General features: G+C 37.5%; 1 protein-coding gene across 1 annotated transcript in view; it reads left to right on the top strand.

Moving 5' to 3' along the window:
• Positions 1-15,707, top strand: part of POF1B (POF1B actin binding protein) — a 128,905-nt gene that overhangs the window by 12,637 nt on the left and 100,561 nt on the right. Inside the window, exon 3 of the mRNA XM_058712476.1 lies at positions 14,327-14,407. Within this exon, the coding sequence (XP_058568459.1) occupies positions 14,327-14,407 (81 nt within the window). The remainder of the gene's footprint in view (positions 1-14,326; positions 14,408-15,707) is intronic.

The raw sequence follows: 15,707 nt of genomic DNA, 5'->3' as shown, positions 1-15,707 counted from the left end.
CATAAAAAGTAGGGCCCTCTTACAAAAATTGAAGGACTTAGAAAATATGAGTAGTAAAGAAAATTTTAATGTTTTATTGAGTTTGAAGGTCTTTGCATACACTCTGTAAATATATCATGCAGTCTGTAAAAAAATACTCCATTGAAGTTCTTAGAAGTTTAAGTTATTTAATCAGGGTATTCTTTCACACAGTCACTTTTGAGTGGATCTCTTATTTTCAGGCACTCAAAAGTTACTTTTGATAGTAATTTAAAAAAAGGCAAATATCTAGCCTGTTATTGTAAGAACTAGTCAAATCTAACAGAATTTGTTCAACAACTTGAAAAACAAAATATAATGAGGCAACCTATAGATGCAGCAAAGTATGGTGACTAAAAGCATGAGTTCTGGAGTCATGCTATTTGAGTTGGAATTCTAACACTCTAGTATTAACTTTATGATTTTCAGCCAATTACTTAACCTATCTTTGTGTAACTTTTACATGTAAAATGGGATGATAATAGTACCTCCCTCATGGGATTGCTTTAAGTGTCAAATGAAATAATCTATGTAATCTATTTGGCGTAGAAATCTCTTAGTGTTACTTGTCCTCATTATCATCATCATCATCAAAGGAAGGCAAGACAGACAAGTTTAAAGGATTTGAAATTGCTTTGTATCTATGGAAAAATAAGCCGGAAATCATCTCCTATCTTCTAATTCACACTCACCCACACCCAAATTCCTTTTCTCATATGAGGAAACTGAAGCTCAGGGAGACCTGTTTGATATCAGTTTGATATCAGTTGTTTGATGGCACACAGCTGGCTGATAGTGTAACTATAAGTAGAACCCAGGATTCTTGATTCCCAAATCTAGGACTCTTTCCACTAGATTATTATGCTTATCACTACCTCTTCCCCAGCCTTTGAGTATTTTATTACAAGGTATGTAAGACAGTTGCATAGGGGGCTGAAGCACACAAGACGTACTTATTCATTGAATTTAATGTTTTCAACATGAAGGATTTAAGTAAGCTATATACATATAAGTGACACTGAAAATTAAACATTCATATAGGTTATCAAGTGGGAGAGTTAGTCCTTTTCCTGGGATGCCTTTGAAACTAAGACATTTTCATTCACTTATTTACATTTTTGATCACTTCCTATGGAGTAGGCAATGACTATTTGTGGGGTGACTTGCTGCAATCCTGCTTAGAGATAGATGCCACTGAAAGTAACTTCCATCATTAAGATAATGTTCATTTGGGACATTTACTCACACTATTTTACTTAATTTTGTAGACTTCCAGGGAAAATGTTTTCTTTAGCAGGTGCTTCTGGAATTAATAAACCTATTCAGTTGTTTTTCTGAACCTTTGATCAGCCTAATACTGCTATGGTTTAAGTTCATGCTGGTCAATACTACATGTCTTAATCTTTTTTACCCTTATTAAGCTATCATCTTAATATTTCACTTTTTGGAACTACTCCACTTGTCCTCTGTTTCCATGAGGGTTTAATGGGAAAAGCTACATTTGCCTAGATTAATTATAATAATGAAGGCTTAAACTAATTAAGTAAATTATAAGTTATAGAATTAATTTACTGGATTTTCAAATATAAGAAGATTAATTACTTCATTTTAAGACCAAACTAGTCTTTGTATAAATGCACCAATTTTCTTTTAAATAACTACTGTCTTGGCGTCTGAATAAAGTAACCCTGTCTATACCACTATAAATAAGTGTCCTAAAGGTGTGATGTGTGTGTGTGTGTGTGTGTGTGTGTGTGCGCTTATCCTTGTTCTGGTTAATTTTTGCAAGTTTATAAAACTTCTCAGTAGACTCTTGGGGGCCTTGTTGGCTCAGTCATTTAAGCGTCTGACTTTGGCTCAGGTCATGATCTCACACTTTGTGAGTTGGAGTTCCATGTCAGGCTCTGTGCCAACTCAGAGCCTGAAGTTTGCTTCAGATTCTGTGTCTCCCTCTCTGCCCCTCTCCCACTCATGCTCTGTCTCTCTCAAAAATAAATAAACATTAAAAAAATTTAAATACTTTTCAGTACACTCTTATCTTAAAAGTTAGCCTACTTGGCTAATAAGTTTCATTCTATTTAATTTGCTGATGTCATCAGATTTGAATTGGTTAAAGGAAGGGGGAAAGAACTACCATTTACAGAATACTTATCAGGTGGCAGGTAGTGTGGACAAATTGTCTTCTCAACATGATCTAGTATTACCAGTCCCAGCCTAAAAAGGCTAAAAATTTGCAGAAAAACATCCTGCAAACATGTATACTTTTGCACACTGCTGGCAGATGTGTAATTGGCATAGCCATTTGGGAAATCACTTGGCAATATCTGTTAAAATGAGTAATGCACAAACTCTGTGCCAGGTCAATCCCACTTCTTTGTGTAATTTTATAGAAACACTTGCATCCACAAGGATGCTCATTGCAGCATAGTGAAAACTGGAAACAATTTAAACGTTGTTCAGTAGGGAAGTAGATAAGTTATTAAACATTATGGAATACTATATATTAATTTAAAATAATGAACTAAGACATATACCTAATATATAATACAAAATATCTTTGATTTGCATTACAGAATAATAAAAGCAATAAAGATTATTATTTGTACATATATATTTATGTAATGGTACATGAAACAATGATTATTTCTGGGTAAAGGATTTGGATAAAGGGAGGATGATTAAGGAAAGATCTTTGAGTTTTATCTATACAAATTTTTATGTTCACATGTATTCATGTGTTATTGCACAACTAAAAGTCACCTTTCATTTTCTTTTTTTTTTTAATTTTTTTTCAACGTTTATTTATTTTTGAGACAGAGAGAGACAGACCATGAACAAGGGAGGGGCAGAGAGAGAGGGAGACACAGAATCTGAAACAGGCTGCAGGCTCTGAGCGGTCAGCACAGAGCCTGACGTGGGGCTCGAACTCACGGGCCGTGAGATCATGACCTAAGCCGAAGTCGGACACTCAACCGACCGAGCCACCCAGGCGCCCCCATTTTCTTATCTCTCTAAACATTCTCCCCTTGGATCTGTGGGCCAAACCCACCTGCATTTGGTTGCATTTATAACCATCATCCTGAGGTAAGGATGATATACCTCTTTGGCCTACATTTGTCTGAGAAATTCTCAGCTACAGCAGGAAATGTGAGAACATATTCAAAGGCTGCCTTGATATATTAAGCTTGCAGTATTACCGTTGGTGTAACAGGAAAAGGGGGGATGAAAATGTTCCAAGATGACCCAAAAGAAAAACAAAAGAAAAACCATAGCATACAGAATATTTGGCAATTTGTTTTAAGAACAGCACATTACACCTATTTTGTAACTATGCTTCCATATGAGTCTGTCAGTGTTTCCCTTGATTCTAATTTTTAGTCCATGATTCTAATTTTTAATAGCTTCCTTGTTCTAAATAAAAAAATATTTTTATTGTTGTGGGACTATATCCTGTAGTTGTGTCAATTAGGTGTAAATTACAGTAATGTATGAAGACATTGTGTAAAGCTATCAACTTGTTGCACACTAATAAATCTACACAGTTTGTTGATTTGGGAAAAATGTAAGGAATGTGAGCATAATCAATAAACTGACTTTTATCAGATCATTATTAAAACTCATATTCTCACTTTTATAGACCATTTTTTGAACATCAGAGTTTACTCTTTGAAATTTAACCACAAGTAGATCAGACAGACCATAATTAAAAGTCAGACTGAAGTAATCTCAGGGCAGTAGACTTTTTTTTAAGTTTTTATTAGAATTCCAGTTAGTTAACATACAGTGTAATATTAAATTCAGGTGTACAATATAGTCATTCAACAATTCCATACATCACCCAGTGCTCATCACAACAATTGCACTCCTTAATCCCCATTGCCTATTGAACCCATCCCCCCACCCACCTCCCCTATGGTAACCATCAGTTTGTTCTCTGTAATTAAGAGTCTATTTCTTGGTTTTTCTCTGTCTCTCTGTCTCTGTCTCTGTCTCTCTCTCATATGTTTTATTTCTTAAATTCCACATATGAGTGAAGTCATATAGTATTTGCCTTTCTTTGACTTATTTTGCTTAGCATAATACACTCTAGTTCCATCCATGTTGTTGCAGATGACAAGATTTCATTCTTTTTTTATGACTACGTAATATTTAGCCATATGTGTGTATATGTATGTGTGCGTGTGTGTGTGTGTGTAGGGGGGGAGGATGGGAGACTTGAGCTACTTCCATATCCGTTATTTTTTTTTCCATTTTTAATTTTTTTTTATTTTTCTAGCTTTATCAAGATATAATTGACATATGTTACTTTATTTTTTTTAATTTTTTAAATATATGAAATTTACTGTCAAATTGGTTTCCATACAACACCCAGTGCTCATCCCAAAAGGTGCCCTCCTCAATACCCATCACCCACCCTGCCCTCCCTCCCACCCCCCACCAACCCTCAGTTTGTTCTCAGTTTTTAAGTCTCTTATGCTTTGGCTCTCTCCCACTCTAACCTCTTTTTTTTTTTTTCCTTCCCCTCCCCCATGGGTTTCTGTTACTTTTCTCAGGATCCACATAAGAGTGAAACCATATGGTATCTGTCTTTCTCTGTATGGCTTATTTCACTTAGCATCACACTCTCCAGTTCCATCCACGTTGCTACAAAGGGTCATATTTCATTCTTTCTCATTGCGCTGTAGTACTCCATTGTGTATATAAACCACAATTTCTTTATCCATTCATCAGTTGATGGACATTTAGGCTCTTTCCATAATTTGGCTATTGTTGAGAGTGCTGCTATAAACATTGGGGTACAAGTGCCCCTATGCATCAGCACTCCTGTATCCCATGGGTAAATTCCTAGCAGTGCTATTGCTGGGTCATAGGGTAGGTCTATTTTTAATTTTCTGAGGAACCTCCACACTGCTTTCCAGAGCAGCTGCACCAATTTGCATTCCCACCAACAGTGCAAGAGGGTTCCTGTTTCTCCACATCCTCTCCAGCATCTATAGTCTCCTGATTTCTTCATTTTGGCCACTCTGACTGGCATGAGGTGATATCTGAGTGTGGTTTTGATTTGTATTTCCCTGATAAGGAGCGACGTTGAACATCTTTTCATGTGCCTGTTGGCCATCTGGATGTCTTCTTTAGAGAAGTGTCTATTCATGTTTTCTGCCCATTTCTTCACTGGGTTATTTGTTTTTCAGGTGTGGAGTTTGATGAGCTCGTTATAGGTTTTGGATACTACCCTTTGTCCGATATGTCATTTGCAAATATCTTTTCCCATTCCATTGGTTGCCTTTTAGTTTTGTTGGTTGTTTCCTTTGCTGTGCAGAAGCTTTTTACCTTCATAAGGTCCCAGTAATTCACTTTTGCTTTTAATTCCCTTGCCTTTGGGGATGTGCTGAGTAAGAGATTGCTACGGCTGAGGTCAAAGAGGTCTTTTCCTGCTTTCTCCTCTAAGGTTTTGATGGTTTCCTGTCTCACATTCAGGTCCTTTATCCATTTTGAGTTTATTTTTGTGAATGGTGTGAGAAAGTGGTCTAGTTTCAACCTTCTGCATGTTGCTGTCCAGTTCTCCCAGCACCATTTGTTAAAGAGACTGTCTTTTTTCCATTGGATGTTCTTTCCTGCTTTGTCAAAGATGAGTTGGCCATACGTTTGTGGGTCTAGTTCTGGGGTTTTTATTCTATTCCGTTGGTCTATGTGTCTGTTTTTATGCCAAAACCATGCTGTCTTGATGATGACAGCTTTGTAGTAGAGGCTAAAGTCTGGGATTGTGATGCCTCCTGCTTTGGTCTTCTTCTTCAAAATTACTTTGGCTATTCGGGGCCTTTTGTGGTTCCATATGAATTTTAGGATGGCTTGTTCTAGTTTCGAGAAGAATGCTGGTGCAATTTTGATTGGGATTGCATTGAATGTGTAGATAGCTTTGGGTAGTATTGACATTTTGACAATATTTATTCTTTCAATCCATGAGCAGGGAATGTCTTTCCATTTCTTTATATCTTCTTCAATTACCTGCATAAGCTTTCTATATTTTTCAGCATACAGATCTTTTACATCTTTGGTTAGATTTATTCCTAGGTATTTTATGCTTCTTGGTGCAATTGTGAATGGGATCAGTTTCTTTATTTGTCTTTCTGTAGCTTCATTGTTAGTGTATAAGAATGCAACTGATTTCTGTACCTTGATTTTGTATCCTGCAACTTTGCTGAATTCATGGATCAGTTCTAGCAGACTTTTGGTGGAGTCTATCGGATTTTCCACGTATAATATCATGTCATCTGCAAAAAGTGAAAGCTTGACTTCATCTTTGCCAATTTTGATGCCTTTGATTTCCTTTTGTTGTCTGATTGCTGATGCTAGAACTTCCAGCACTAGGTTAAACAACAGCGGTGAGAGTGGGCATCCCTGTCGTGTTCCTGATCTCAGGGAAAAAGCTCTCAGTTTTTCCCCGTTGAGGATGATGTTAGCTGTGGGCTTTTCATAAATGGCTTTTATGATCTTTAAGTATGTTCCTTCTATCCCGACTTTCTCAAGGGTTTTTATTAAGAAAGGGTGCTGGATTTTGTCAAAGGCCTTTTCTGCATCGATTGACAGGATCATGTGGTTCTTCCCCTTTTTTTTGTTAATGTGATGTATCACGTTGATTGATTTGCGAATGTTGAACCAGCCCTGCATCCCAGGAATGAATCCCACTTGATCATGGTGAATAATTCTTTTTATATGCCGTTGAATTCGATTTGCTAGTATCTTATTGAGAATTTTTGCATCCATATTCATCAGGGATATTGGCCTGTAGTTCCCTTTTTTACTGGGTCTCTGTCTGGTTTAGGAATCAAAGGAATACTGGCTTCATAGAATGAGTCTGGAAGTTTTCCTTCCTTTTCTATTTCTTGGAATAGCTTGAGAAGGATAGGTATTATCTCTGCTTTAAACGTCTGGTAGAACTCCCCTGGGAAGCCATCTGGTCCTGGACTCTTATTTGTTGGGAGACTTTTGATAACCGATTCAATTTCTTCACTGGTTATGGGTCTGCTCAAGCTTTCTATTTCCTCCTGATTGAGTTTTGGAAGAGTGTGGGTGTTTAGGAATTTGTCCATTTCTTCCAGGTTGTCCAATTTGTTGGCATATAATTTTTCATAGTATTCCCTGATAATTGTTTGTATCTCTGAGGGATTGGTTGTAATAATTCCACTTTCATTCATGATTTTATCTATTTGGGTCATCTCCCTTTTCTGTTTGAGAAGCCTGGCTAGAGGTTTGTCAATTTTGTTTATTTTTTCAAAAAACCATCTCTTGGTTTCGTTGATCTGCTCTACAGTGTTTTTAGATTCTATATTGTTTATTTCTGCTCTGATCTTTATGATTTCTCTTCTTCTGCTGGGTTTAGGCTGCCTTTGCTGTTCTGCTTCTATTTCCTTTAGGTGTGCTGTTAGATTTTATATTTGGGATTTTTCTTGTTTCTTGAGATAGGCCTGGATTGCAATGTATTTTCCTCTCAGGACTGCCTTCGCTGCGTCCCAAAGCGTTTGGATTGTTGCATTTTCATTTTCGTTTGTTTCCATATATTTTTTAATTTCTTCTCTAATTTCCTGGTTGACCCACTCATTCGTTAGTATGGTGTTCTTTAACCTCCATGCTTTTGGAGGTTTTCCAGACTTTTTCCTGTGGTTGATTTCAAGCTTCATAGCATTGTGGTCTGAAAGTATGCATGGTATAATTTCAATTCTTGTAAACTTATGAAGGGCTGTTTTGTGACCCAGTATATGATCTATCTTGGAGAATGTTCCATGTGCACTCGAGAAGAAAGTATATTCTGTTGCTTTGGGATGCAGAGTTCTAAATATATCTGTCAAGTCCATCTGATCCAATGTATCATTCAGGGCCCTTGTTTCTTTATTGACCATGTGTCTAGATGATCTACCCATTGCTGTAAGTGGGGTGTTAAAGTCCCCTGCAATGACCACATTCTTATCAATAAGGTTGCTTATGTTTATGAGTAATTGTTTTATATATCTGGGGGCTCCGGTATTTGGCGCATAGACATTTATAATTGTTAGCTCTTCCTGATGGATAGACCCTGTAATTATTATATAATGCCCTTCTTCATCTCTTGTTACAGCCTTTAATTTAAAGTCTAGTTTGTCTGATATAAGTATGGCTACTCCAGCTTTCTTTTGGCTTCCAGTAGCATGATAAATAGTTCTCTATCCCCTCACTCTCAATCTAAAGGTGTCCTCAGATCTCAAATGAGTCTCTTGTAGACAGCAAATAGATGGGTCTTGTTTTTTTATGCATTCTGATAGCCTATGTCTTTTGGTTGGCGCATTTAATCCATTTACATTCAGTGTTATTATAGAAAGATACGGGTTTAGAGTCATTGTGATGTCTGTATGTTTTATGCTTGTAGTGATGTCTCTGGTACTTCATCTCACAGGATCCCCCTTAGGATCTCTTGTAGGGCTGGTTTCGTGGTGACAAATTCCTTCAGTTTTTGTTTGTTTGGGAAGACCTTTATCTTTCCTTCTATTCTAAATGACAGACTTGCTGGATAAAGGATTCTCGGCTGCATATTTTTTCTGTTTAGCACACTGAAGATATCGTGCCAAGCCTTTCTGGCCTGCCAAGTTTCAAAGGAGAGATCAGTCACGAGTCTTATAGGTCTCCCTTTATATGTGAGGGCACGTTTATCCCTTGCTGCTTTCAGAATTTTCTTTATCCTTGTATTTTGCCAGTTTCACTATGATATGTCGTGCAGAAGATCGATTCAAGTTATGTCTGAAGGGAGTTCTCTGTGCCTCTTGAATTTCAATGCCTTTTTCCTTCCCCAGTTCAGGGAAGTTCTCAGCTATTATTTCTTCAAGTACCCCTTCAGCACCTTTCCCTCTCTCTTCCTCCTCTGGGATACCAATTATGCGTATATTATTTCTTTTTAGTGTATCACTTAGTTCTCTAATTTTTCCCTCATACTCCTGGATTTTTTTATCTCTCTTTCTCTCAGCTTCCTCTTTTTCCATAACTTTATCTTCTAGTTCACCTATTCTCTCCTCTGCCTCTTCAATCCGAGCTGTCGTCATTTCCATTTTGTTTTGCATTTCGTTTAAAGCATTTTTCAGCTCCTTGTGACTGTTCCTTAGTCCCTTGATCTCTGTGGCAAGAGATTCTCTGCTGTCCTGTATACTGTTTTCAAGCCCAGCGATTAATTTTATGACTATTATTCTAAGTTCACTTTCTGTTATATTATTTAAATCCTTTTTGATCAGTTCATTAGCTGTTGTTATTTCCTGGAGATTCTTCTGAGGGGAATTCTTCCATTTGGTCATTTTGGATAGTCCTTGGAGTGGTGAGGACCTGCAGGGCACTATTCCTGTGCTGTGGTGTATAACTGGAGTTGGTGGGCGGGGCCGCAGTCCAACCTGATGTCTGCTCCCAGCCCACCGCTGGGGCCACAGTCAGACTGGTGTGTGCCTTCTCTTCCACTTTCCTAGGGGCGAGATTCACTGTGGGGTGGCGTGGCGCGCCTGGGCTACTTGCACACTGCCAGGCTGTGGTGCTGGGGATCTGGCGTATTAGCTGGGGTGGGTAGGCAAGGTGCACGGGGGCAGGAGGGGCAGGCTTAGCTCGCTTCTCCTTAGGTGATCCACTTCAGGAGGGGCCCTGTGTGGCAGCGGGAAGGAGTCAGATCCGCTGCCAGAGGTTTGGCTCCGCAGAAGCAGAGTAGGGTGTTTGTGCGGAGCGAGCAACTTCCCTGGCAGGAACTTGTTCTCTTTGGGATTTTGGCTGGGGGATGGGCGAGGGAGATGGCGCTGGCGAGCGCCTTTGTTCCCCGCCAAGCTGAGCTCTGCCGTCCGGGGGCTCAGCAGCTCTCCCTCCCTTTGTCCTCCAGCCTTCCCGCTTTCTGAGCAGAGCTGCTAACTTATGATCTCCCAGACGCTAAGTCGCGTTTGCTGTGGGAACACAGTCCGTCCGGCCCCTCCGCTTTTGCCAGCCAGACTCGGGGGCTTTGCTTGGCCATTGAGCCGCCCCTCCGCCCCGGCTCCCTCCCGCCAGTCCGTGGATCGCGCACCGCCTAGCTGCCCTTCCTACCCTCTTCCGTGGGCCTCTTGTCTGCGCTTGGCTCTGGAGACTCCATTCTGCTAATCCTCTGGTGGTTTTCTGGGTTCTTTAGGCAGGTGTAGGTGGAATCTAAGTGTCCAGCAGGATGCGGGGTGAGCCCAGTGTCCTCCTACGCCACCATCTCCATATCCGTTATTTTAAATAATGCTGCTATATACATCAGGATGCATTTATTCTTTTGACTTAGTATTTTTGTATTCTTTGGGTAAATATCCATTAGTGCTATTGATTGATGGATCATACTGTAGTTCTATTTTTAACTTTTTGAGGAATCTCCATACTGTGTTCCAGAGTGGCTGCATCAATTTTCATTCCCATGAACAGTACAGGAGGGTTTTCCTTTCTTCACATCCTCCCAACACCTGTTGTTTCTTGTGTTTTTTATTTTAGCCATTCTGACAGGTGTGAGGTGATATCTCATTGTAGTTTTCATTTGCATTTTCAGGGAAGTAGTCTTAGTTGAGTCTTCAAAGGTAGTATTCTATCATGATTAGGGAATTTTTGCATTTGATGTTTTTGTATTGATAAATTTTGCATCTTGTTAAATTGCAGACTGTGTGTACATTAGCAAAAATCTCAAAAAGAAGAAAAGAATGCAACCTAGAAGTACAAGAAAAATGTGTTGTTATGAAAGTATTCTAGAAATTATTTTATCATTAGTTTACTAGCAAAACTGACAAAGGAATTTAGTAATATGCTCTTTGGATGTAAGAAAACACTAAATAAAGTTCTTATTTCTGACAAACTGGGTTATTATAAAATTAATGGAAATACAACCTCAAGAGGGTAAGATATTCACTGCTCTGTAACAATTTCTGAACCCTCTTTTGTTTTTCTCAACAGAAACTCCATTCTCCAACTCTGAAAATAGCTACTTGTCCCCCAAGCAGTATACATAGAACCCAAAATACAGAACAAGTAAAAGAAGTTATGGTTATATAGTAGGTCCTTTTCTTTTTTATGTAAGCCTTGCTCATATGTTTAAGTAATCTTGAATCCCTCCTAAGGTTTTACACGTTCACAAAATGTCCGGAACACAAAACTAGAAAGGGAATTCTCACATATGATAATCAGCTCAGCCCATTAAAGCAATGTGAAACAAACGCTGAAATAAACACTGCAAACTGAGACTTTTCAGCTTCATTGTCTATTCAATCTGATTGCTTTTAGTGTGACTTTTAGTCAAGGATCTCCTAGTGATTATATATATTTTAAGGGTCCTCGATTTTTAGCACAAATAAAATACTTAGATCTTAGACTGATCAAGGACCTGACTGTGAGTGATATAACTGTAAGTTTACATTCAGAGAGAATAGCTTATAGGGTCAGAACTAGCCTTTCTCAAAGGTACGTGACTTGAAAGACATGCAAGGATCTAGTTCCCTTAGCCTTTGCGACTTAATAATTCCACTTTTAAGATTACCCTGGAGACTAGACATTATATCTCCAAAAAGTACCTGTAATAATAATGAAATAACATATTCACAATAATAATATTCATGTGTTTAATGAACTAGTCTCCATACAGTAAAAAGTGAATTCTAAGAAAATAAAACATAAAACATTCTAAATTTGTTACTGCATAGGAGGGGAGTATAAAGGGTGTGGATTTTGGAGGTTAGGAGGGAGAAAGATGGTGTTCTAAGAAAGCAGACCTTCCCAGATGAGGTACCAAGGTATGAACTTGCACAGTAAGGGAACAAAGAACCAAAACTGGTCTCTAGAGTTCAGTACAGTAAGGAAAAGGTGATCTTATGTAAAACAAGTAAGATTATCAGAAGTTTGTCTACCACTTCCCAGTTTGGCTTAGCCTAGAGCTAAGTCAGTTAGAGTCATGCATTTATTAAGCAAACATTTACTGAGAGCTGACTATCAAATATTGTACAAAGATACATTAGATCCAATTGCTATTCTCAAAGAGCTCCTAGACTAGCATGGGTCACGTATATATCAAAACATAGGGCAGGGGCATGTAGGCTACAACAGTGATAGAAATAGAGCCTTACAGGATCTCCAAGATAAGATTGCCTTAGAAAAATAAGTCCAATTAAATAGTAGAGCTATTCACTACATTCAAATCCAGTCAGCAAATTACATTAGCTATTATTTTTCATAATGAAGGGCTTTAAAATTTGGTTTACTGTGTTTTAATTCTGATAATAAAAATATGTTTATTGTAGAGAGTTTTGGAACAATAAAAAATGTAGAGAAGAAGAAATAAAAATCACTCATGATCCCTTCTCTTACCCACAGATACTATACTAGCCATGAAATGCTAGATTCATGTTTTCTTCCATTTAAATAAGGAATTGAGATCATACTATATATGCAGTTTTATATCTTCATTTCTCACTTAACATTATATAATGTTATGATTTTTTCATGCAAGTTTGTATTTCTAAAATCATTATTTTAATAGCTACATATTTCACTCCTCCTACTCCACTTTCATCACTACTATTATTTAACTATTTTTGTCCAGGGGTGCCTGGATGGCTCATTCAGTTAAGGGTCTGACTTCAGCTCAGGTCATGATCTCACTGAGGTCGAGCCCCACATCAGGCTTTGTGCTGACAACTCAGAGCCTGGAGCCAGCTTTGGATTCTGTGTCTCCCACTCTCTCTGCCCCTCCCTCGCTCATGCTCTGTCTCTCTCTCTGTCTCAAAAATAAATAAATATTAAGAAAATAAAAAAAATAAATAAAAATTTTGTCCAGTTAAAATATGGTATCCTTTTGTTATGTTTATTTGATTCTTTGTTTGAATATTCTTGCTGTCCATTAACCATTTGTTTTTCTTTTATAAATGTTTGTGCCATTTTCTCATTTTTCTAGTAGTATGATTTTTTTTCTTATTGAGGTATAAAAATTCTATATTAATGATATTGATCCTTTTTCCATTAAAAGTTTACAAATGACTTTGTTCTAGTGTTTTGTCTCTTTTTTTGAATTAATTTTTTTTTAAAGAAAGACAGAGAAAGGAGTGAAAACTGGGGAGGGGCAGAGGGAGAGGGAGGGAAAGAACATTAAACATGCTCCTGGCCCAGTGCGGAGCCTGATGTGGGACTCCATGTCACTACCCTGAGTTGATGATGGAAGCTGAAATCAAGAGTTGGATGCTTAACCACTTAACCAAGTGAGCCACCCAGGCGCACCTTATCTCTTTTTTTTATTTACAGTTTTTTAATGTTTATTTTTGAGAGAGAGAGAGAGAGAGAGAGCATGAGCAGGGGAGGGGCAGAAAGTGAGACACAGAATCAGAAGCAGGCTCCAGACTCTGAGCTGTCAGTACAGAGCCCCACACAGGACTCAAACTCACAAATTGTGAGATCATGGCCTAGGTGAAGTCGGATGCTTAACCGACTGAGCTATTCAAGCACCCTGCCTCTTGTCTCTCTTTTAATGTTATTTATGGTCCTCTCCCACCACTGCATTGAAGATTTAAATGCTTAAGTACACACGCACGCACACACATACACACATTTTTCTCTTTGTGTCTCCTTCCATTTTTAAAAATATGGGATAATGAATAAATATTAAGCTATATTTTCTTCTATTCATGTGGGAGCATTTACAATGAAATGAATATTTTGAAACTCTCATCAAATATAGTTTGGGGTCCCTGGTTGGCTCAGTCAATTATGGGTCTTGGGTTTAGACCCAATTGCTCGTAGGATCATGCCCCACGTGTGCTGACAGCGTGGAACCTGCTTGGGTGCTTGGGATTCTTTCTCACTCCTCCATCTATGCCCCTCCCCCACTCTATCACTTTCAAAATAAATAAATAAACTTTATATATATATATATATATATAGTTATATATATATATAGTTATATATATATAGTTATATATATATATAGTTATATATATATAGTTATATATATATATATAGTTATATATATATATATAGTTATATATATATATATATATATATATATATATATATATATATATATAGTTTGGAATGTGTGATGAATTACCATGAAATGAGTATAATAGAAACACCTAGCACAGTGCTGAGCACATAAACACATGCTTTCATATATGTTTCTAAGACTGAAATTAACTAAAAGCAGAAATTCATATTTCATCATTATGCAAATGACTTTTAAAATTTCACTCTGAAAATTGTTCTTTATTATTAATGGCTTCAAGTTCACTAAACAACTATAATTATATGCAGCTTTTACCTTTTTTCCCAGGAACTCCATTCTCCAACAGTGAAAGTCACTGCATATCCACAGACTACTATTAGGAGATACATAGTACAAAATCCTGAACAGGTAAGCTATATCACAGAAACCTTTGTTCCAGCCCATAATTCCTTAGAAGTTGATAGCTTAAACAAGAAGAGTGAGTCAGTACCAGATCCGTAAAATCAGATTTTTGGTGTTTCTTCCAGTTATAAATTTAATTACTAATAATTATTATTTAAAAAGTCATTTTTAATTCCAGACAACTGTGTGCCCATATATTCTGATTCAGGGATGCAACAGTTTCAAACAGCATGGAAATTCTTGGGTTATAAAATTTTTCTACTTCTGTAGCTCCACCTTTGTGCTACAAAGGATTTTGTGCCCTTTGAACCAAAGGAAAAAGGGACAGAGTTCTTTCGCAGACTTCACATAAAAATTATCAGCTGTTACATCGGGGATTGGAGTCTTTATTTAGATATGCCATTGAGATATGGGATAGGAAGAAGATAATGAAAAGTCAAAAGTACAAAAGTGTCTCCATGACTTTGTTGCCTATATTATGAACTTTTGTTGCTAGCAATAAGGTCTTTTGAAAATTATATTGTTATATTTTCTACTAAGATATATAACTTTATATTTTACACACTAAGATATTATTTTCTATCTCATTTTTTTCTTCTAAGATTTTATTTAAATTCATATTAGTTAACATATAGTGTAGTATTGGCTTCAGGAGTAGAATGTAGTGATTCGCCACTTACACATAACACCCAGTGCTCATCCCAACAAGTGCCCTTTTGATGCCCATCACCCATTTAGCCCCCCCCCGGCCACCTCCCCTCCAGCAACCCTCAGTTTCTTCTCTAAAGTTGAGTCTCTTATGCTTTGCCTCCCTCTCTGTTTTTATCTTATTTTATTTCTTCTGTCTCATTTGAGGAGAAAATTAAGAAAACTTTTTTCCCACGGTAAAAAGCCTTCCTCAACACACACAAAACCATAAACAACCCTTCTTTAGCTGCAACAGGAGGTTCTATGGGGCTATAAGGACAAAGTTTCACAAATAGAAAGTGTGCCCCAGATAATAATACAGCAATTATTTGCTTTTCTCTTTATTTTACTTCTCCACTATTACAGGAAAGAATCCTCCCCTATCTCACAAAACAAAATCAATTATTTGCTTCAGCTGTGGAAAGCAAAGGATTAAATTAGGGTAACACACTTAATATGTCTAGGTGTATGGATGGCGGGGTGCACTATTTTTATGCTTCTATCTATCTCCCCTCTTCTTTATTTTAAAATCATTTTCTCATATCTGTTCAGCTACAAAAGAAGTTAGTTGCACATGTGTCCATGCGTTAACATATGAGCATGCAAGCTCTGTGATAGG

This window comes from Neofelis nebulosa, chromosome X (genome assembly GCF_028018385.1).
Source record: "Neofelis nebulosa isolate mNeoNeb1 chromosome X, mNeoNeb1.pri, whole genome shotgun sequence".
Taxonomy (NCBI): domain Eukaryota; kingdom Metazoa; phylum Chordata; class Mammalia; order Carnivora; family Felidae; genus Neofelis; species Neofelis nebulosa.
The sequence above is the reverse complement of the archived record's forward strand: the minus strand, read 5'-3'. Positions and strand labels throughout refer to the sequence as shown.